We start from the raw sequence: 22,664 nt of genomic DNA, 5'->3' as shown, positions 1-22,664 counted from the left end.
ATTGGCTATTGAACGATGAAACCTTATTCATGTTTACCCACTACAATATCACGTCATTGTACATTTCACCAATATATGTATACATTTACTACAGGCACATAGTGTAATAACTGTCTGCCATCGAAAAGTACTAGACAGTCAGACTGAAAATGGTGTTTTATTCTCTTTAAAATATTATTAACCAATAATAATAAAACAATGGCTGTAATATATCTATAATAGCGATGTTACATGCACGATAGGTGACATGAAAAAACAACAACTGGACTGTTTCTTTAAGAAAAGCTGTACGATCTAGTATGTGTATATCTAAGCGCGGCTCCGCATATCCTTCCGGTGGTGAAAGGTCACGGTTTTAGCTTCGGTGCTACCAGCGCATTGGTCTTCCGAAGTTTAAGTCTTACTTCCAGATCACGTCTAAAGTAATCACAAAATGGTAAGCTGGTTAGGTTTAAGTGTAGCTACGTTTGGAAAGTCTTTCGACATGCATCAAAATGTATTTACGTCTTCGGTCTGTAAGCCACTTCTAGCATTTGGCTAAGGAGCTCTCTTAGTGAGGCGATTAACTAGCTGTCCTGCTAGACCAGTTTAAGTGCGCTTGCGTATTGTAAATATCAATATTAATTGTTATTTATTTATAAATACTGGTTATGTAATTTTAAAAATTCATGTATATTGTCTTTATGTGGTTGAAAATGCTAACATTTTCGTGCCTTGTTTCATATGGGGAACCGTTGCTGTGGTCGGACAAAGAAATGTTTTGTTTAACTCAGCTGAGGACCGGGAGACATTTATTATTTATCTTCTCAGATAGTCGTCAAGAGTTTGTGTTTTCATTCTGAAAGTTCGCTTCAGTGATCCTGTAGTGTATCCCTGGGTGCAGGGCGGCCCGGTAGCGCGTTTGCTCCCACTGTTGCCTCCAGTCTCTGTGGTCTGCGGTCCGAAGCCGGTTTCCGCTCTGCGCCTGTTGCCTTTGCGTTGGCATCCCGTATTTGGACGCCTGTCTTGTGCCCTGTGATGCCTGATCCAACCCTCTCGCCGCTTACTACGGCTAATAGGATTTTCTGTCCTTTAACGAGCCTACATTCAGATCATCTGGGGCCACTTTCTTATTTTCACTGTTATGTTATGGCAGATAATTACTCTATTGCTGGTTGATGACTTCAGATATTGACTTTCTGCAGTCTCACACAATCCTGCTGGTGCAGCCCACCAAAAGGCCCGAGGGGCGCACATATGCCGATTATGAGTCTGTCAACGAATGTATGGAAGGTAGGTGATAAACTGATAAATTATCAGCATCTCATGTTTTAAGAGTTAACTAAACTAATTTAATTTGTTTCCTGTAATTACATTCTTAACAGCTGGTAAGCATTTGGATAGCTTGTTTCTGTATTTTGTTTTATAAATGTTTCCATGCTTTTCAGTGCATTTATGTCTAATATATTTCTGATCTTTCATCTCTTCATTTTTTTTCTCATTCTGTTACTTACATTTTGGCAGTGAGGTTTTGCATGTGCAATAATTGCACACTTTTTACCCTTTCAAGTGATATCTGATGAGCTGTTTTCTTATATTGTACATCACATAAGTGCTTTTTGTATCGCCTCCCTCAAGGAGTATGTAAAATGTACGAAGAACATCTTAAGCGGATGAATCCTAACAGTCCCTCAATCACATATGACATCAGTCAGCTATTTGATTTCATCGATGACCTAGCAGACCTCAGCTGCCTGGTGTAAGTATTGTCATATTAATGTAATTGCTAGCTGTCTCGCCCATGTGCCAGCCTTCTTAGTGAATTATAACCAAAAAATGGTCTCAAATTAAAATGCTATACAGAAGCATGTGTTATATTGTCGTACTTTGTTGGACGGCTAATTCAGTGAGCTTTGTGTTCTTCCAGGTACCGTGCAGACACACAGACATACCAGCCCTACAACAAGGACTGGATCAAGGAGAAAATCTATGTTTTGCTGCGCCGCCAAGCACAACAGGCTGGAAAGTAAAATAGTGAATGGCTTGTGGAGACTTGATAATCTGGATATGGTTAGTTATTGTATTATAGTTGTCATTCGCTGATTCTAGGATAGATAGTAGTAGTAATGGAACAAGTGTGCGACATCTTTTATTTGATTTTTTTTTATATATATGTATATCTATCTCTAGTGTTTTGCCTATCAATTAATGTTTTGGTTTGACATTGTACTAAATAAAGATGCTATTATGTATGTTTCTGAGTGGTCTAATATTTTCTCATGCTTTGGCCTGATCCTCCACTTCATGTCCATTTAGATTTTTGTTGCAAGTTCCATTTCACTCAATATTTTTGATGGTTTCCAGATTTTTTTTTTTGGTAGTTTTAACTGAGCTTTTAATGGCATATGTGCTTATTTAAGCTTACTACTATTAAAATGTGATTTTTGTTTTGTTTCCTGGAGTAAGCATTTACTGTGCAATTTCCCATTTTATGTTTTATGCATGGGAGATAATATTTTGTACGTTGCAAGTTATGGCAGATGATCAGTTACCTCATTTGAAATGTAATTATTCAAAGTCTGAAACATTCAGTCAATGGTGTGTTTGAATATTTAAATGTATTTGGTACTGTTCTGCAGTGTGCTGATTTAAACTTGTGGTTCTTTGCTACTGGCGTACAAGAACTAAGCCGTATCCGAGTCGGGCCGTGAAGAGACTACAGCGTGTTCCCAGCATGCTTCAGTTTTCCGCTTCAGAAGGGTTGGCTTCGTAAAAGCGCTGCCAGTTTCGGAGTGGAACAGTGGCATGAAACAGTGTACGTCATGATTTACTACGTGCTAATTTTCGTTAGGAAGTCTGTGAGAATTCCTGTCATACACTATATGGACAAAAGTATTGGGACAGACCTCTTAGTTATTAAATTCAAGTGTTTTATTCAGAATGATTGCCACTGGTGTATAAAATCAACTACCTAGCCATGTAGTCAAGTTCACAAACATTTGTGAGAGAATGGGTCACTCTGAAGAGCTAACTGAATTCAAATCTGGTTCTGTCATAGGATGTCATGTTTGCATTTAGTCAGTTCATAAAATGTATTCCCTTATAGATTTTCCATGGTTAGTTGGTTTTTGGTGGCAGTGGAAAAGTGGAATTTGTTTTCAAAATTGGAGAAGGCAGTTATCTCAGAAATTTGTGCTTTAAAGTTGTAAGAGAAAGGTTTATTATGGATAGTCTAGTGGTGCTTTTCCACTGCCACCAAGAACAGAACTATACCCCGCGCGTACTGCAAAATGGCGCCTTTACAGAGCCGAACTTTCTGCAGTGGAAAACGAATGCGAGCTGGTACTGTGCTGAACTGGCAGCTCGGACCCGGGTCGATTCCTGTATGACAGTGGACAATGCCATATGATGGCTGAAAATTCATTGTGAAAGATTTTCTCATAATTTAGAATACAGATCGTTTTGTCCATTGCTTCTTTTCTGTAACCCAATATTGAAGAGGGCAATTCTAATTTTTACCTTGATGCCGAAGCCATCTGACGTCGTCAGCAAACTTAAAATCGACATTTCTTATACAAATGTATTTCCCAAAAGAGAGGCATCTCGAGACTTTTGGTAGGATAGTGTTCAAACATTTTCAGTCCAGCGTTTGGAGCATCATTCACATTGATTCTTATCAACACTGCATAAATAAGATAATATAGGGATCGATATTTTAAAGTTTCGAATATTGAAAGGCGCACTAGTTTTGTAGGAAGTAGTACTGCCAACAGAAAAGTTTATGCGATTTTTTTTTGTGATAACGAAATGTATCAGTATTAATGGCAGTGTCATTTACCTGTCATTTACGTGATCTATACTGCGACTCCGTAGAACGAGGTAAGAGTGTGGATATAATTTACACATTAGCAAATAATCAAAAGTTGGATCTTTTTAACAAACATTTCACTCTTGATGGAAAAGCAAGAAACTAATTGCAGAATCTGTAATCTCTGGATGGTAGAACACTTCTCTATTGATCATTTATTAGAACAGAAAATTTTGTTGTAAAATGAGTTCTTCCAGAATGGAAAAAAATCGGTAAATTAATATTATCCGCCATATATACAAAGTAATCAGCTCTACGTTGCTTTGTTTTGATTATTGCGTAATATATTGGACTACAACCTTGTCTGTAATAGAAACGGATAATTATAGATAAATAAATCATATTATGAGTGTGTGGTTTGACCTGCGCTGTATCAGTACATGCGCCTCCTTTGCGCTTTTAAACACTACAGACTGTCAGTCACTTCTAAGGCGACCAATCGCGAGACAGAAGAGCCCCCCGTTGTTGGAGGAGAGGTATCGATTTTCACACATGACGGACCTCGCGGGAGAAGCCCATTGATTCTCACCTATTTATACCATTATCGTCTGAATGTGAATTTGTTTTTGTTTATACTTTGAACCTGTAGCTGCATAATATTCTTAGAATCATATTTTCATTGAGCATTTTATATCAACATTTTTCTTGAATCCATTTGAAATCATTTCATACCAAAATTGGGTATGTTGCATTCGTATTGTACTGTATTAATGGTCGAAATATAACTAAATGCTTCAAAATGATACCTGCTACAAGATACATGGATACCTTGTGCTAATGTTTAATAATACGATGCAAGATTAAGCGAGACTGTCGCGCTGGGAGCTGTAAAGGGTTAGAATAGTACGCTGTATGATTTTTAAAAGGCTGGGTAAGGTAATGAAATTGGGCATTCTGGAAATACTTCTTGGAGGACGTATTAGGCTATTAAGTCGTATATTGCATAATTCTATGCTACTATAATAGCATTACAAAGGAAATCTGTCTCTTGGTGGCAGCGCGGATTTTTTTAAACGTTAATGCGTCGCGTTACAGATCCGAGCCACGCATCCCCATCTTCCCTTTGGCACTAAAGGACGCAAAGGCAGCGCAGCCCCCTCGCTCCACTCTTTTTCCACCTTTGTGTTCTGATCTCTTCTCACTCTTGCTTCTCACCCACCCCGATCCCCCTTTACCCCCCTCTCCCTTAGCGTCTGAAAAGACTCAATGGCGCAGAGGCCCGCCTGAGAGGACAATAACCCACAAAGACGCGGTGAGTTGTTTTTTTTTTTGGAAGTTAAATTACAAAATGAGCCAGAACATCACAGAAAACGACAGCGAAAGGAAGAGTAAAACAGATGTGATGGTTACAAGTGGATCCTTTGTGTTGCTGCGGAGAGCGCAGCAGGAATTAGCTACCTTGGTTCTCCTTTTGCGTTATAGATTTTCAATGAACAGCAGCATCCTGCACTGAATCAGTGCGAACTGCTTAAGGTATATGGCTACCTAAACTGATTTCATATGAAATATATATATATTTTTCGAAGTGAGCCTAAGTACTGGTTTCCAGTGATGCTTTTAGCCCATGTCATCATCTGTCTGGAGATCCAGTGAAAGTCCACTGTCTGTTACTGCGGGGATGATGCACGCGCTGTAGGCTGTGCGAAGGGATGAAATGCGGTTGTGGCAGGTTGTAAACAAACACAGGAATCCGCCTGATCTACCTGAAGTGAGGTTGGGGAGGTCTGCTGCCTTATAGGTACCACCCCTAGACACTGTGGGTGAGAGAGAGAAACATATAGAGTGAGGGACACGCTGAAGTACCGGTCTGAGGAGCCGCCGACTGTAACAAGAATGAGCCTCTTTCGTGTTTCCTTTATATTCAGTCAAGGTACACATGAAAGAGGTTAACGTCTTCTCAGATTAGCAAATAAATCATATGCTGACGTGGAGCGTATATCATCCTGTTTTAAAGTATAATACGCAAGGTAATTCAATCTATATATTCCATACATTAAAAGCACACGCACCAACGTACGCGAACCCAAATGTGTTTCAATGTAACACCCTACTACTTTCTCAGAGTAACTGCTTCAGATGTAGGTTATGTGAAAATGATTTCAGTATGTTTTCATTCATCTGGTTCTGTGTGTTAATCTGGGTTAGAATTCCCAGAAACGGGTTGCATCTGTTATCGTATAATTAAAAAATGATGCGCGTCAATAACAAGTTACGGTATGCGATTTTTTTTTGTTGGAGTAGCGTGAAGCAGCATTTGGGAAACCCTTAATGTTGTTTTACCTTGCTTGATTTCTTGACCGAATAACAGAATTAGTCAAGTGTATCATTGCAGGCATCTTATTCGAAGAATGTCATGTTAGAAAATTCATTTTGGATAATACAGAATAAGATATAATAATTACGCATTCATGTATTACTAAATTGATTGCAAACAAAACAGGTATTCTATGACAGATTAAATCTTACAGTTTTTCTAGTATTTGACGATATCAGAGAATGACGTCAGCGGTTGTTACATGTAATTATCATATTTGTACATTTCTATAAGACTATGGATTTCTCTAATACTGGACAAAATGATGCTTTAAAATCCAGTTCTGCGTCGTGTTTCTGCTATTACGTTAAGCTCAGCTTCTTGTCGATACTAAGGGTTACCTGTTCCAGTCGGCACCAGCATAGCTGAGATAACCCTTTTTCTTGTTAATGCCTGATGAATTTTAAATGTTTAATGTGCTAACTGGTCAAATTTCTTGTGTAAGTTCAATAGCCTGTTACATCCCCTTTATTTCAATATACGTCAGACATAGTGCAACAAGATTTTGCAAATGAAAAAAAAAACACAGGCAAATAAGGAAATAAAAATGAAGATCAGGAAGAATGTACAGGGGTCATAGACAGTCATAGACATGTAGTATGTTGCATTCCAGCCATTTAATGTTGTCCTTGAGTGTTTTGTGGCTGGGGGGTGAGGGGGGGGGCACGTCAGGAGGATGCATTGCAGTGCCGACAGAAAACATTCCTAGTTGCCCCTCTTAGCACACTGTTGTGGAATGAACTCCAAGAGATCACCCTATTCTCCATTTTTGCAACCATTATGTTCTCTGCAACAGCCTCAAGAGTGTCTGGGATCATTCCTTTGATGGAGCCGATTTTTCTGGTGAAGTTGTTTAGGTAGCTGCCGATACCCAAAGTGATCTTGCAGATTACTGGATAAAGAAGTACTTTGGCCACTGTGGACTGGTAAAATATACTCTACGGACAAAAGTGTTGGGAGACCTGGCCTTTAGACATAGAGGAATTTCTGCAGCAACTTATTCTAAATTCATAGGCGTCAATATGGAGTTGGTTTCCCCATTGCAACTATAACAGCTGCCACTCTTCTGGGAAGACTTTCTACAAGATTTTGTGTGTCTGTGGGAATTGTTGCCCATCCATCCAGAAGGGCGTTTGTGAGGTCAGGCACTGATGTTAGACGTGAAGGCCTGGCACACAATCTCTGCTCTAGTTCATCCCAAATGTGTTTGATGGGGTTGGGGTCAGGGCTCTGTGCGGGCCAGTTCTTCCACATCAAATTCACTGGACCATGTCTTTATGGACCTTGCTTTGTGTGCTGGGGCACAGTCATGCTGGACCAGAAAAGCACCTTCTTCAAACTGTTCTTACAAAATCGGATACAAAGAATTGTCTGAAATATCTTAGTATCCTGAAGCATTAAGAGTAAGGGGCCAAGCCCAACCCCTGAAAAACTACCACATACCATTACCCCTCTTCCACCAAACTTAACAGTTGGCACAATGCAATCGGGCAAGTAACATTCTCCTGGCATCTGCCAAACCCAGACTCGTCCATCAGACTGCCAGACAGAACACATTTCCACTGCTTTAGAGTCCAGTGGCGGTGTGCTTTATACCACTCCATCTGACGCTTGGCATTACGTTTAGTAATGTGAGGCTTGCAAGCAGCTGCTCGGCCATAGAAGCCCATTCAATGAAGCTTCCAGTGCACAGTTTCTGTGTTGGAGTTAATGCCAGAGGAAGTTTGGAACTCTGCAGTTATCGAGTCGACAGAGCGTTGGAGTCTTTTGCGCACTGGGCTCCACAGCACTTGGCGACCCCACTCTGTTACTGTACATGGTCTGCTACTCCTTGGCTGAGTTGCTTTTGTTCCTAAACGCTTCCACTTTGCAATGATGTCTTCCAGTTGACCGTGGAATATCTAGCAGGGGAGAGATTTCACGAACTGACTCAATGCAAAGATAGCAGCCTGTGACAGTACATGTGAATTCACTGAGCTCTTCAGTTTGGCAAATGTTTCTACATCTAACTGCATGGTTAGATGCTTGATTTTATACAACTGTGATAATGGCTTTGAATGAGTGTGTCCCAATGCTTTAGTCCTTAAAATTTATCTCCTGCAGCTAAATGCACATATCGAAAGACCTGAGCCTTTTCAGAAAGCAGACTGGCACAGTGCCCCTGTGTCGTCTGCCCTGCTGTTTGAGTGAACCTTCTGCTACTTGTGGCACTGTACTACCTCCACTTCTTACCCCTGGATGGTGATTAGTCAAAGGGGGTCCTTGGCACGCTGGAAATCCACCACAGACTCCTGTGTCTTGCTTATATTGAGCTGCAGGTGATACTGAAATAGTTGGTACGTGCAAGTCCATATCTAGCTTCAACTCTGTAACTCATGTCTGTCGTTGATGCGCAATACAATGGGGGAGTTCTCTGAGACTTTCCATAGGTGGCATGAGCTGGTGTTGTTTTGGGATGTCTCTTGTGTAGAGGGTGAAAAGGAAGAGAGACAGAAGGAACCACCGTTTATGACAAATAGTTCTGGAACCTGGAACCTCACAAATGAATCTGTTGGTCGGGTGGTTTATGATTCAGGAGACTGAGCTTGTTCCCCATTTGGAGAGGCTGGATGGTGTTGAGTGTGATGTGGTGTCGGCTTTGATCAAGTGGTAATAGGCTCTGTATAGATCAGAGCATTGTCCGCACCTACGTGTGCCTGGTAAACAAACTGCAGGGGACCTAGGTGGTCTTTGCCAGGGGTCAGAGCTGTTTCAAGACCAGTCTCTCAAAGGTCTTTATAATGTGTGAAGTGAGAATATGATCTGAAATCTTAAGGCCTTTTTAGTGCCCCTCCTTTGGCCCTGGACCACACAGAATGTCTTCCAGGGCAGGGATACTTTCTGTTGACTCAAACAGAGATAAAACAGTATAGAAGGACCTCACAGAGCTGGCTGGAAGATGCCTGCATCGCCCTGATGCTGATTTCAATCAGGCTTTGCAGACATGCCTGTGCAGAGTTTCCCCAGATCTCTCCTCACCTGGTCAGCAGAGATAGACAGTCTGGGAAGATTGGGGCGGGATTACCACCTTGGATGTGGTGTCTTCAGTGGGGAAATCGCAGAGGTAAGAAAGTGATGGAAAAGTAGGGGGCAGTAAGGAGTCGAAATTGGTATTGGAGAAGAACTGGACTGGCAACTGAAAATCAGATTTGTTTACCAGATTCAGCTAATTTGTCCTGTGCTCCTCTTCATCACAAAGTTTCCAGTCAGCTTGTAGCTGTCGATGGTCCTTAAGCCACTCCAATTTCTCTCACATTGTTCTGCTGTAGCTTGCTCTCCAGCTTCTCTGTGACAAGCTTCCTCAGTTCTGTCTGCTCCCACTTGATCTCCTTGTCAGCAGACCTGAAAGCCCTCATCTTGTTCAGCAGGTCCTTCAGGTACTTTGTGATCTGTGGTTTGTTATTGGGAAAAACATCACAGTGTCTTTGTGGAAACTGTATTGTCCACACAAGTGGATGTCCATGACACAGTGGCTAAGTTCCTCAATGGCTGCCGCACGTGACTCACAGAGCATCTCCCAGTCCGTCTCTCCTAAAGACCTGGACATACTTCTCCGCACAGGGACTGTGCTCGTGCGTCCGCAGGCGTGATCCAGACGCAGAGCTATTCATACTTCTGCGGTCAAGCCCACTCAATTCACACATGTGCAGAATGCTGGGGAGAAGGAAAGGACAATATTCCATGGAGAAATTGTAGGAGGAGGAAAAAGAGCTGTTTATTTGAAAAAGATATTTGTATTTATTACACGAAAATTGATTGCACAGTGGAGAATTTGCTGTGCTGGTGCAGGAGATGCTCAGGGTAGACAAGGAATGACATCACCAGTATTTTCAAATGTCAGCTTTGAGGTCTGAGGCATCTCTCGTTGTATTCATCATCAGAATACACACAAGTCTGTTTTTGAGGTATTGGAAAGGTTGGCTGTCACTTTACACTATTTAGAATCACAACAGGCTGTAGAAGCATCTTACAGACAGGGGAATTCTACCAGTTCCCAGATTAATATCCTTGTGTTTGGAATAATTTGAAAAAAATCCATCTCCGCATCTAAAAACATCTTTAAACTCTTTAAACAGCAGATAAACAGATATCAGGATCATAAATAAGAAATGTCTGAAATGTATGTATTAAACAGTTATCATAATTGCAAGCTGTATCCGTTTTAAACAGTTATAGAATTTGAAGCATCCAATACAAATGAACAAATACTGTTGTAACTACAACAAAGGAGTCCGACTCAGGTACATATCCAGCTCCTTTTCATAAAATACTTAGTGTATTTCAATTTTTTTTTTTTAGATTTCTGAAGGTCATTTTTTAGTGCTTTTTCAAATGGTGTCCAAAGGGTGTCCAAGCGCCTCGAAAATATCCCTCCAGGAATTGCTTTGACATTTTTGAATCTTTAGAAATCAAACACGCCGCTTCATACAGATGTCTGTAACGTTGAACTTCTTCACTTAGATGTTTTTCAAGTGCGTCCATGTTATTTGTGTTTCTGGGCAGATACGATGCACAGTGGACACTCTGTGTCCTCGGTGGTCTCATTGCCTTAACAAGCAATCTTGATGCTGCATGCATTCAACTGCAGAGAACTATGTTCATGTCCGTTGCGTCATACACATTCACGTGGACACCTCCACACATGCAGAGAACTATGAACATACCTTAATTTGATTTGCAGAACCTGCTAAGTCTCCTCTACCAACTTCCCCGCAATCATGGTGGTGACTAGCAACAACTGAGTGATAGGTTTGTATGTCGGAATGAGATGTACCAGATTGTGGTCACATGTGCCAAAGCATGTCAGATTATCTCCATGGTGCCTTATAAGTGTTGTCATATGACAGGATCAAGGTTCCGGTTTCCCGATAAAAGTTGGAGACGAACGACACATCGTTGTATTCCTTAGAAACTGCAGTAAAATCATTTGGGTGCTGACTTTGCATCGTGATGGCAGTGTCTGCCAAGGGGTCAGGAGGTATAACAGCCAAAACATTGGTATGCGAAAACCCCCATGGGGTGTCAAAGGGCAGCAGTAAGCAGCTGTTGTACCTCTATTGGGTAGTATACCTTCATGTTTTTATGCTGTGTAGCAGGCTGCACTAGTTATCATTAGCAAAAACGCCAAGGTCACCTTCTTCCCACCACCATCTCCTGTTCTTCTGTCTGTAAGCACAATGTGGAATTTGTGCATCTAATCCAACTGCAGACACAAACTGACACCGTAGGTCTCTGGCTTGGGTTGGTACTTTCAGTCTAAAGAGATATGGGTCCTACAGCAGATATATAGATTTTGCCAACCGGGGTGGATTTTAGCGGTAGATTTAACGGAGGAGGCCCCCGACAGTAGATGGTAGATTTTAGGAGCCCCAATACAGTGCTGGTCTCCCATGAATCTGCCAGGGAATCCATGCTCCTCCAATGCCCGTGGTTTCAGTAAAGTTCCAGCAGTTTTTGTTGCATGTAGGTGAACACTAGGGCCTCCTCACACGCCCTGTTGAAGAAAAGGACACGGCAGCTGTTGGAACAGACAACCACATAGGGTCAGAACTGGGCGTTTGATTTCTAATGCACGTAACTCACAGCCTTGTATTGGCCTTGTAGCACACAAGTAGCAGATATGCCGTCACGGAGGAACACGCAGATCCAGAAGACAGCCTCATGGGCCAACCACTGCTTGGACGTTCATCCCTGAAGCCAGGCCTGCGTGTCCATGAGGCCCCTAAAGAGCCCAGCCAGTCTGCTCTGAATGGGGCCTCCACCACATGAAGTATGTTCTCTCTCAACACACAAACCCGTCTTTATTTGATTCTCCAGGACCTTCACCTATTTATAGTCCTGTGTTGTGCACATGTCTTGGAGAGTTACTCAGTATATACTACCTCTTCTTTCTTGGAAGTAATATGGTTTTTAAGAATTCTACATCAGTTTATCTGTCCAACATCCACTCAGTTATCCAGGAAATGGCTGGGCGAAAAAATATGTGACAAGACGGGGCTATTCCCTCGACGGGACGCCAGCCCATTGCAGGCAGCACATGGCTTCAAGCAATTCAGATATATGTTACTTAATTAGAGCATATAAAAATGTCAGATTGCGCTTTTATTAAGTACATAGTTCATGGGTCCTCAGTGACATTAGTAATGTAATTGCTAACTATTCCCATGTACTGTTATCTACAGCGATTTAATCTCGTAACAGTGTGTCATGTCGCTTTGTCCCAATGCTCTCAGCTGACATGGAGGATGAAGATGGCACTTGTTTACTTGATGTTTTATGGTGAGTCAGGGGGTTTCCAATTTAAATTGCATGCATATTTTGATGATGGTTTCAATGTTACTGCCATTGTTCTTTTCTGATACGGGACGGATATTTTAATAGGCCTTCAAACTGTTTTGACAATCAGATTTGCATGTTTCTAAGACTTGACTAAGGACACTAAATCATTCATTCCTTATTCTCTCCTACAGTGACCCCCAAGCCCTGAATGACTTCCTTCATGGAACCAACGAGGTAAAACTTTATCTTTCTGCATTTTAATGTGTGAACAGCTGGAAAAGAGACACTTATATAAACAACATTATGTATTATTTATATTCATATTGTGTAATTATAATCCATCCATCCATCCATCCATTTTCCAAACCGCTTATCCTACTGGGTCGCGGGGGGTCCGGAGCCTATCCCGGAAGCAATGGGCACGAGGCAGGGAACAACCCAGGATGGGGGGCCAGCCCATCACAGGGCACACTCACACACCAGTCACTCATACATGCACACTTACGGGCAATTTAGCAAGTCCAATTAGCCTCAGCATGTTTTTGGACTGTGGGGGGAAACCGGAGTACCCGGAGGAAACCCCACAACGACATGGGCAGAACATGCAAACTCCACACACATGTGACCCAGGCGGAGACTCGAACCCAGGTCCCAGAGGTGTGAGGCAACAGTGCTAACCACTACACCACCATGCCGCCTCCTGTAATTATAATAAATAATAATAATAATAATAATAATAATAATAAATTAAAAGCCAATGCAAGCCTTGTGAAATGACACAGAGTCTTTATTTATGTATTTAGCAGCTGCGTTTGTCCAAAGCAGTATAGAAGTGCGGAGAATATGGGGTCAAAGGGCAAGGTCAGCCAGCATTCCAGGGGGCATTTGGGGTTAAAGCCATTGCTCAAAGGCCCAACGGTGATATGATTACTCTAGATTTGAACCCACAAGGTTATACACGGAGGCATAGATACAAAACTTAGACACACACCACCCTTTAAATGAAAAAAAAACGGGACACAGACTTCTGTGAAGACTTGACCTGAGAATGTATTATGCATTAAAACAGTCATGAGTGTTGGAGTAGAACACATTAAAACTGAGCATGTGTCAGTATGGATGCACTGCAGCAGATTACAAGATCACTGACTTAAATCAGTGTGTCAGGGACATTGTGAGGGAGGCTGCAATCTGAAATCTCAAAGGAATAATTGGTTACCATGGTGATTTGTCACAGCACTTGGCCAGTTTAGAAAGGTGTCGTTTGCAATATGAGAACCTCTCTTGATAAAAGTGGGGAACCTCTATACTGTACAAGAGATGAATTATTTACCTCTTTACAGGTGCTTTTGTCCGGCGGCTTTGAAGTCTTTAGTCTGATACAGGGGTTGAGCTCAATTATTGAACTGAACTTAAGACATTCGTGGTACGAGTTGTTGATTGTAAGGGAAGAAGAAATGTGTCATTGTGGCAGAAACCCAAAGGTTACTCTAATCTAATAATAAGCAGGAGTATGAGTAAGCAGTAGGTTACCTCTAATAAGGATCGTGAGCATTTTTCTGTTAGTTACATGTGTTTCATTGATTCTTGTTAATCGCTGAACACGTACAGAATGCAACATGTATATCTTGTCTTTGTATAAGAAATCTCCACCCTATACACTCATCGTCTTTCTTTTCTGCACCCTCAGCTGGAAGGTGACGACCTGCTCATTAATTCCTCCCCAGGAGAGCCCTCGTTGTTTGCTGATGCCCCCGTGAGTCTCCCTTTGCATTCAAAAACAGCACAGGGTCTAAGTATTAATGCAGACACACACAAAGGAAAACAGAGAAAATGCGGCAGTGAAATTTGGAGGCAGATGTTACTGAGGGCAGTTGGATTTCGATGGAAAAATGTATGGCATTGTGTCTATTTTTTGCGGTCAGAGTCCAGGATCCTTGCTGGCAGATGATGTTCCATCCCGGGACACCCCCCCTCCAGGTTGCGTTGACCTGTCCTTCTTGGAAGAAGCACTTCTCAGTTCTCCAGATGGGGTTCCTGAGGTAGGGCAGGGAGGCCCAGTGGGGGTTGTAGAAGAGGAGGAGGAGGCATGTGATATCCTACAACAGAGTCTTCAGGAGGCTGATATCACTGAGCAGACCTTGGCACTAGAAGCTGGGTTGGCTGCCCCTGGAGATGCCCTGTCTCTTTACAACCCCCCTGGAACACTGATTGGTTCTCTTGCCTCACAATTCCTGCCCAAAACCTCTCCCTTGCCAACAATGCCCCGGGATACCCAAGCAGCTGTGGAGCCCCCACAGCCCTCACTGCTGGCTGTGGGGCCAGGTTGCCCTTCTCTGAAGCCCGCTGCCCCTCAGCTAATGGGTCTTCTACCTGGCACAGTTTTCCCCGCAACTCCACCCGAAGCCTCTATTTCCCTAAGTCCTGCCCAGGGCTCTGGAATGATCATTCAGAAGGCCCTTCCAAGCCTGACTGGTCGCCCCATGATGGCGACCTCACTGAGAGCCACCACAGGCCCAGGGATTCTGCTGACACGAGGCCCTCTGCCAATCCAGCCCAAGATGCCTGTCAACATCCAGCCCCGTCTGGTACAAATAAGTCCCAAGCCCTCTGGACAGAAGAACTCACCAAGCCTTACTTTGGTTCAAGGGACAGCTTCGCCAAACATTCTGTTGTCCCCTCCGCTAGGCCCCAAGCAACCCCCAGCCACCCCTCACCTCAGCAAGCCAGTCAGTGTGCAGTTGTTGAATCAAGGGGGATCCATCGTCATTCAGCCCCAGGGTCTATTTCAAGGCCACAATCAGTTCCTGCTTCCCAACCAAACTCCTGTGACGGTACCCCAGTCTGCCGGTGCTACGCGCCCCTTGCTCACTCCTGCCAGCCAGCAAGAGGTTTCAGTGCGGGGCAGGGCACCTTCTTCTGGTCACCTGATGGACAGCACTCAGATTCTTACAGCCCCTCCTAGGCAGCTGAATTTCAGCCCCGTATTCACAACACCAACAGGGCAGTTAGCGCTGAGGCAAGGTGCCCTCTTATCAGCTCCTTTGCACCTACAGTCTGCACCCCCTACTATAGTCCAGATGCCTGCACAAGTGGCTGGAAGCTACACGCCGCAAGGGCAGGCACAGCGGGGCAGCTTGCTTCATGGCACTGCCTTGGGGGGCCACATCACTCTGATCAACAGCCCCGGGATGCTTCCATCGGATGTAGCCTCCATTTCTATTGTCAACGGTCCTTCGGTGGTACAGGGTCTGCCCTTTCCACCTCAGACCCAGCAGCCTATCTCAGGGGGCGTAGATGGACAGCAAAGCCAGCCACAGACCTCTGTCTTACTGCTGCCTGAAACATCTGCCCTAGAGGATAAAGGCTCAAATGAAGAACAGCTACTCCATGTTCCACGGGTACGTTCTTACTCCGTGTATTTATGGTTTAATGAGATAAACCTTGTCCCATTAACTATTTCAGCTGAAACAGCGTTTCGACCATCATGCTTTGCAGGTGTGTCCCACAGAGGTCCAGTCCTCTCCCCCAGTTTTGACTGTACTGCAGCCTCAGCTGGACATCCCCCTCCACCATGACCCAGTCAATCCCCTGCCCGAACACATTTTACCGCGTGCAAATGGGTCGCAGGTGCTCGACAGGCTGCCTAGCCCAGCTCCTTCGAAACACGACTTCATGCATCGTCTCCAGCAGGTCAACCAGGTAAATAATGTAAATAACATAATGCATGGTTTCGAAAACATCACCCACAGTCATTCCCAAGCTAACTAAGCAATACCCACGTTAAAAGACATTAGAAGATCGGTTTGCTTAAGTCCAGTCTTTTTTTTGCATTTTACAGTTTGTATCATACAAAGGGAAAAAATATTAGTAATGGGAATTGTGTGCTTAATAGATGTGCTTTATTTTTTAGCATTTCTATATCTTTATAATATACAGTACCAATCAAAAGTTTGAGCACGCCTAACCACAGAAACATATATTTGGACTATTATATAAATTATGTAAACTATAAAATAACATATATGGAATTATGCACCAATTCAAATCCCTGGGTTGGCAGAGTGATCCCACCACTGGGCCCTTGAGCAAGGCCCATAACGCCAATTGCCCCAGGCACTGGCTGACCCTACTCTCTCCCCTACGCCAGTTCCTTGAGGTGGCCTCCTGGGATGCTTTTCCAGCTGTCCTGAGGGAGGTCTCACATATATGCTGAGCTCTCATTGGCCGCTTTTCCTTCAATCTCTGGTCAAGCTCCTCCCAAACCATTTATACTGTGTTTAGGTCAGGTGGCCAGGTCATGTGATGTGACACTATCACTCTCCTTTGTAGGCGGCTTGGCATTTTGACTGGTACTGTGTGTGTGTGTGTGTATATAATTTCTACTTAATACAGAATATGTATGTGTTTATTAGAAATAATACCCCAATCACATATCCAGCACATGGTCACTGAAGACATTTACACATGTCATGTTAATCATCAGCATGACAGGAACTTTACAAGGTACATCAAAGCTGTGATTTTACTTTCTGCTCATTCCAGTTATTTCTGACTTTCAATAATTATAATTATGCCGATTTTGGAGAGGATACAATTAAAATAATCAGCCTTGGATTATTTCCTGAAACGGACTTAGTCAGGTACAGCAAATTAGCTGAAAAGTTTATGACAAAACTATCCTCACCTGTAAGTTGTTGCCCATGAATACAGAATCTTTGACTGCAGGTTGCAGAAAATGCAGGTTGATATTAGCGGCAATCCTATTTTAAAGTTTAAAAAAAAAAATTCCCATAACCATTTGTATATTTCCCACTATTAAAAAATCTTTAATAGTTGAGGATATGCAAATATTGTAATCTACGCCAGTTACCTGGTTATTTTTAATTGAATGCTTTCTGATTGTAAATTGCATTTGTTACAGAAGCGCTTGTATTCTTATGCAGAATATCGGTAAGATCTGGATGTGATGTTAAGCGTCATTCTGCTTAATGCTCCATCACAGCAGAGTCTTCAGCCACAGGCAACATCTGCTGAAAACCTGCCTGTGACACTGCAGGTCCAAGTTACGCCCCGTATCTCAGCTCAGGCTGCTCAGCGGGAGACATCTACACCTTCTCAGCTCACCGTCAGCCAAGCAGGGGCCCCCCCCGTGACCCCAAACCCTAGAGGGATCGGCACTTCCACCCATCCTGGGCATGAGCAGCTTGGGCCGCGATGCTCACCTCTGATTGGCCAGGCATCATTAAGCACAACCCCAGCCGGCTTCTCCTCCCCATTTGCTGGGCAGGCCGAGAGTCTGTCTGAGTCTCGACACGGCAAGGCGCCCCATTTCTCACAGGCCACCACCCCCGTACACACGGTGCCGTCCCCTTTAGTGGTCGGTCTGTCTGTTGGGCCACATTCGCCCACACGTCTCCTGGGTTCGGAGGATCCTCAAGCCCCAACTGACCCCCCCACCCAGCTGCGGGCACAAGTTAGTGAGTATCGGTGGACTGTGAAGTCTAACTGTCAAGCAAATATAAAGTATCAAAGGAGGCGCATTAATCGGTGTCATTTATATGCTGATTTATTTTACTCACCAGAACAAGCTTTGGTTTCTGCTGTACAGAGTAGAGGGTCTCCCTTGTGCCCTGATCCAGCCTCTCCAAAAATCCAAGGACCCCAGATTCAGGGGCAACACAGTCTGAAGCACCACAGTCAAGTGACTCAAACCGAGCAGCATTCAAACACGCAGGTGACCAAGACTTTTTGACAAACGGCACTGTTTGTTTTCCGGGAATGAGTTACAGTGGTATCATGTGCCTGTACTTGCCATTAAATTATTTTATGATTGGTGCGAAGGTTTTGTTCAGTATTTGTGATTGCAATTGCAATGTAAGAAACACTTCATATCTCTACCCATCAGGTAACAACATGCAATGATAAAGAAAGAGAAGAGAGACTCAGCCCAGCAATGCGCAAACACAGGTATACAGGGTTGTCTTAGATGCTGGGGAGAGTAAACCTGTTCAAATCCAGTATGGGGCTGGAGAGACTACAGTGTGATGCTTTGGGATGTCCTCGTCTCCTCTACAGGTTCCAGCAACTGTTGTGCAGGGATCACGCTGCAGTTCTGAGCCCGGATGCCCACTCCCCATTCCTGTCCCTGGAGAACGCAGTAATTCGTCTGCTGCCATACCACACTTGTGCGGGGTGTTTACCCAGCCAGACAGACTTCCTCACAGGTGAGACCCAGACACACCAAGGTCGAGTACCAATATGTCTACTTCCCTGTTCTTGTGTCTCCACGTACCCATTTGACATCATCTTCCGTTGCCAAAGTACAGTCCCAATATTCAAGAACAGGTGGACAGTAAAAATCCTCGGATGTCATTCTTGCTCTGCCCCGAATATCAAGGATGCATCTCGCCGAACGAGGCGAACAGTCCCATGATTCACTGTGTCCCCAGTTTGCTCTTGGGAGGGCATGTTAGCAAGACCGCTCTTGCCAAGACCACAAGTATGATCTTTGCATTCTTGGCATTGTTAAACACCCCAAGATCTCTTCATCTGTACTTGTCTGATTTATTAATGTAGCTGCACTGTTTGTGTCTTTAGTAGACAAGCAGTTTGAAGCTGTGTCTGGCCTGCTACTGAAACGTACCAAGGAGATGCTAAACAAGTATCGGCAGCTATTGTTGGGGGAAGCCCAGGTGAGTAGATTGATCTTTCCTCTGCATCGTACATTTTCCCACCTCTCATCACCTTCACTCTGATGTCTTTGTAGGCCTTGCTACCTTTCATCCCATTTGAGTGGGCGTGGCACTTAAATTGACCTTTAGCCTGCCTGATCGAGCTAAACATCTTTCTTGTTGCTACTAATAGCAGGTAAGCCCATCAGCAGAAATGGTAATGTTGGAGCGGCTTTTCCTCCAAGCGGAGAGGGGAGTTCTCGGGGAAGAGAAGCGCAAGGCCCGACTAGAGCCAGGTTTGTACCTGGGATCTCAAGATCTTGCACGGCATATATGCTTCCTTGTTCGAATTGATGTTTCTGCTTAGCTTAGCCGCTTTGTTATGGAACTGAGAACGTATGTTGACAAGTGCTTCTGTCCTGGCATTTCAACAGAATCCTTTCTGGTGTCTCTCCGTAAACCAGCATCTGGACCGCCTTTGTTGCACTCTAACAGCCCCCCCTCACCTCCCTCGTGGGCCCTGCTGTCTGATCGCCCGCCAGGCCTCAAAACGTACCGTTCCAGTAGCCGGGGGGCACTCAAACTCACCATAAAGCACGAGTCGGGATCTCGCAAGGTAGTGCACAACTCGGCCTGTGAAAGTACAGGCAGTCCTCCTTCCAGCCACAAGCAAGATTGCACTGGGCAGCTGACTAATGGAAGAGACACAATTAACAGACAAGGACAAGGAGGCCAGGACCCTACTTACCCCCAGAATCAGACTGAGTCATCAGACAATAACCGGAGTCAGGTAACCGGTGAGGCCCAGGAATCAAAACAGATTACTGACACACACGCAGCGTACAGCCACTCCCAAGTAGACCCACAATCCTCTGCTTCGGTGCCGCCCAGCACTGACCCTATCCTCTGCCCCCCGAAACCTAAAAGACTCCGACCAGACCCTGACCAAGATCAGCAGGGTCTGGCTTTTCCTGGAGAGGACCATGTCCTCAATGAGCATCTTCAAAGTGCTATTGACAGCATCCTAGAGCTGCAACGTATGCAGGGGCCACCAAGGCTCCAGACGCAACCTCCTCCGGATAGCAAGGGAGCGTCCGCACTGGAGCAGGCTGTCAGTAGCATCATGGAGGGACACCGGTAGGGAGAAGGTGGCAAGATATAGGCAGTGACATATGAAGGAGAATAAACTGTAGAAAGGAATTCAAAGGTAGTACTGATGTACAGGCTTAATATTACTAAATACAAATTTTATGTAGATGTTTCACATTGAATCCATTTCAAATAGCAGATACAGTTATACGTCAGGAGTTCGTGAAATGGTTCAGACGTTCAAACGATACATCAGGTGTTCAGACAAGTCGTTCAGCATTCGTAGCACATCCATAGCAGTCAAATTATCTGCAGTAGCATTTACTGTAAAAAGTACAAAAAAACAAAAAACAAATGGGATATTCCTCAAGTATTATTTGAAGATATTAATTTAAGGTTTGTCCTGATGTGAAGTATGTATCCGTTTTTATTAGCTTAGTAATAAATGACAGCGGCCCGTTTTCTGTTCGAAAGAGATTGAGTTGTAAAAGGGATAAAGAGGATTTCCCACTATACTGCACAAAGGCTGCTGTTCTGTGCATCTAGTGCTCAGTCCCTCATATTCAGCCTTCTGAATTACAGTGAGCCATAAGAGGATGGTCTTACTCTAAAGAATTTTATTTTTATTGAACAGTGATCAAGGCTGTGACAAATAATTCACCTTGGGTTAAGCTGCATCTTGCATAAACTGAGTGGGGGGGAATCTGCATTTGACAGCCAAAAGTCATGCAGGCTACTTCATCCTGAATACACCAGCAAATATCAATGTTGCATCTGTGAAACTTTTGCGAGCAGAAAGGAGAACAATATACTTTGTCCAAAGAAGGCTTTAACGAGAAAACTAGATTATGATCATGTTTAGATGTTTCTACACTGAGTGGAAGACATAGAATTCATTCATGTTTAGAACTTTGTAAGATTTCTTTTAATTTTCTGGAGACTTTTAACAGATTAGCAATAACAAATAAATGTTTGTAAAAACTGCTACTGTTACACTGAGGGGAGACTGCGGACTGAGTGAAGCTCAACTGCAGTTCAGGATTCAGTGAACTAGATTGAGGCCAGACCTAAATGTGAGGCACATTCACCACTGCCTTGAGATCAGCCCTGTAACTGCAATACAGTAAGACCAACAGGATCAATAACATGGAGGTAAAACAAAGGGTGGTCATAACATTCTGAAGTGGTGAGTTCAGCATGAGGAGGAGCAGGAGCGATGTCACAAAACGGAACACACCTGGCTGACATATGACTGCCTGAAAGTTTCAATTTTAGGCATCATTCGCGCTCAATTTACCCAATAACATATTGACAGCATCTTTTAATCTTCAAATAGCCTTTGACCAAAAAGTTAGTGGTCGTTAGTGTCAAATATTTATTTTTAATACTAGATGTTTTTCGAATTTTTGTTGGGGGGGGGGGGAAATGAATGTTGGGCTCTTTTCATGGAAGTTGTAGGGGTTGAACAACCAAAATTTAATGATACCATGTAAATGAAGATGAAGTAGGACGACAGAAGTACTTAAAGGACTGCAACCATGTATTTATTAATGCTACAAGAATTTCCTATACCAGGGTGCTTTGGTTTACCGTCATAATTTTAGGCTGATCAAAAGTACAGATGAACTCTATTAACCCGTCTACAAATTTGAGAACACCGAGTTGTAATACTAAGGGTTTACCATTGAAAACAGTATTAGGGTTTAACTAAAAGATGAGTGATAAGTGATCTAGTAATTTGAAGGTTGCATTGTGAATGTCAACGTACTCAAAGCCTAGCCAGAATATTTAACGACATGTATATTAGCCAAAACTGTATTTATGAAACAGGGTTGGACAAGTTAACTAGACAAATTAAATTATATTTAAAATGGATTAAATTTTTTCCCCCTAAAGGAAAAGAGTTTGAACTAAATTCGAGACCTCAGAAATCTACGGTCTCTTCACATTTCGGCCTCATAGGGTTTTAATGGATGTCTTGATATTAACAGAGTTCATCTGCATAAAAACTAAATAGAGAAAGGGATAATCCTGCATGTTGAGCCATTTTGTGTTATGCATTTTGTTCTTGTTTTTATAACGGAGTTAATGTGACCTGGGACCTCAGGTTAGACACTGTGCTTTCATCTTAAGACTGACAGATTGTTCTGTTGCCAAAATCAAGGGGCCTTAATTCACCAGAACCAGATTGTAATCATAATACTAAATACCCAACTGAGTACTTTGACTTAAGTCATGGAAGTGATTCATTTAGGACATGTAAAGAGAAGCTTTTGTACACATTTTTACAGACTATTTATTAAATAGTGATTTTTAAAAGACTAAACGTTTGGTGTCGTTTTCCGTGCTTATTGGTTCGAATTCACCCTTGTCTTTAGGTGCTCTGCTGCCCCTGTGCCAAGTCTGCATTTTCTCCTAGAAG

The 22,664-nt window shown here is 43.3% G+C and overlaps 2 protein-coding genes across 4 annotated transcripts; both read left to right on the top strand.

Moving 5' to 3' along the window:
• Window positions 1-285: 285 nt before the first annotated feature.
• LOC125707491 (enhancer of rudimentary homolog) lies at window positions 286-2,231 on the top strand. Its single transcript, XM_048974702.1, has 4 exons — window positions 286-436; window positions 1,185-1,272; window positions 1,618-1,738; window positions 1,907-2,231. The coding sequence occupies exons 1-4, from the start codon at window positions 434-436 to the stop codon at window positions 2,007-2,009; spliced, it is 315 nt and encodes a 104-aa protein (XP_048830659.1). The 5' UTR covers window positions 286-433; the 3' UTR covers window positions 2,010-2,231.
• A 2,104-nt stretch (window positions 2,232-4,335) lies between these two features.
• Window positions 4,336-22,545, top strand: si:ch211-168d23.3 (BRD4-interacting chromatin-remodeling complex-associated protein). Of its 3 annotated transcripts, XM_048974470.1 has the most exons (15): window positions 4,336-4,528; window positions 5,038-5,099; window positions 11,805-11,970; window positions 12,434-12,479; window positions 12,671-12,713; window positions 14,170-14,235; window positions 14,405-15,880; window positions 15,978-16,181; window positions 17,485-17,959; window positions 18,065-18,216; window positions 18,388-18,449; window positions 18,558-18,706; window positions 19,080-19,174; window positions 19,347-19,449; window positions 19,588-22,545. In XM_048974470.1, exons 4-15 carry the CDS (start codon window positions 12,439-12,441, stop codon window positions 20,292-20,294), a joined length of 3,573 nt encoding a protein of 1,190 aa, XP_048830427.1. In that variant the 5' UTR covers window positions 4,336-4,528; window positions 5,038-5,099; window positions 11,805-11,970; window positions 12,434-12,438; the 3' UTR covers window positions 20,295-22,545. The 3 variants fall into 3 exon arrangements, with proteins under 3 accessions (XP_048830427.1, XP_048830426.1, XP_048830425.1); XM_048974469.1 differs by having other exon boundaries at window positions 17,485-18,216; window positions 19,083-19,174; XM_048974468.1 differs by having other exon boundaries at window positions 17,485-18,216.
• Window positions 22,546-22,664: the final 119 nt, after the last annotated feature.

This window comes from Brienomyrus brachyistius, chromosome 14, assembly GCF_023856365.1.
Source record: "Brienomyrus brachyistius isolate T26 chromosome 14, BBRACH_0.4, whole genome shotgun sequence".
Taxonomy (NCBI): Eukaryota; Metazoa; Chordata; class Actinopteri; order Osteoglossiformes; family Mormyridae; genus Brienomyrus; species Brienomyrus brachyistius.
This window is presented reverse-complemented; position numbering and strand designations above follow the sequence as displayed.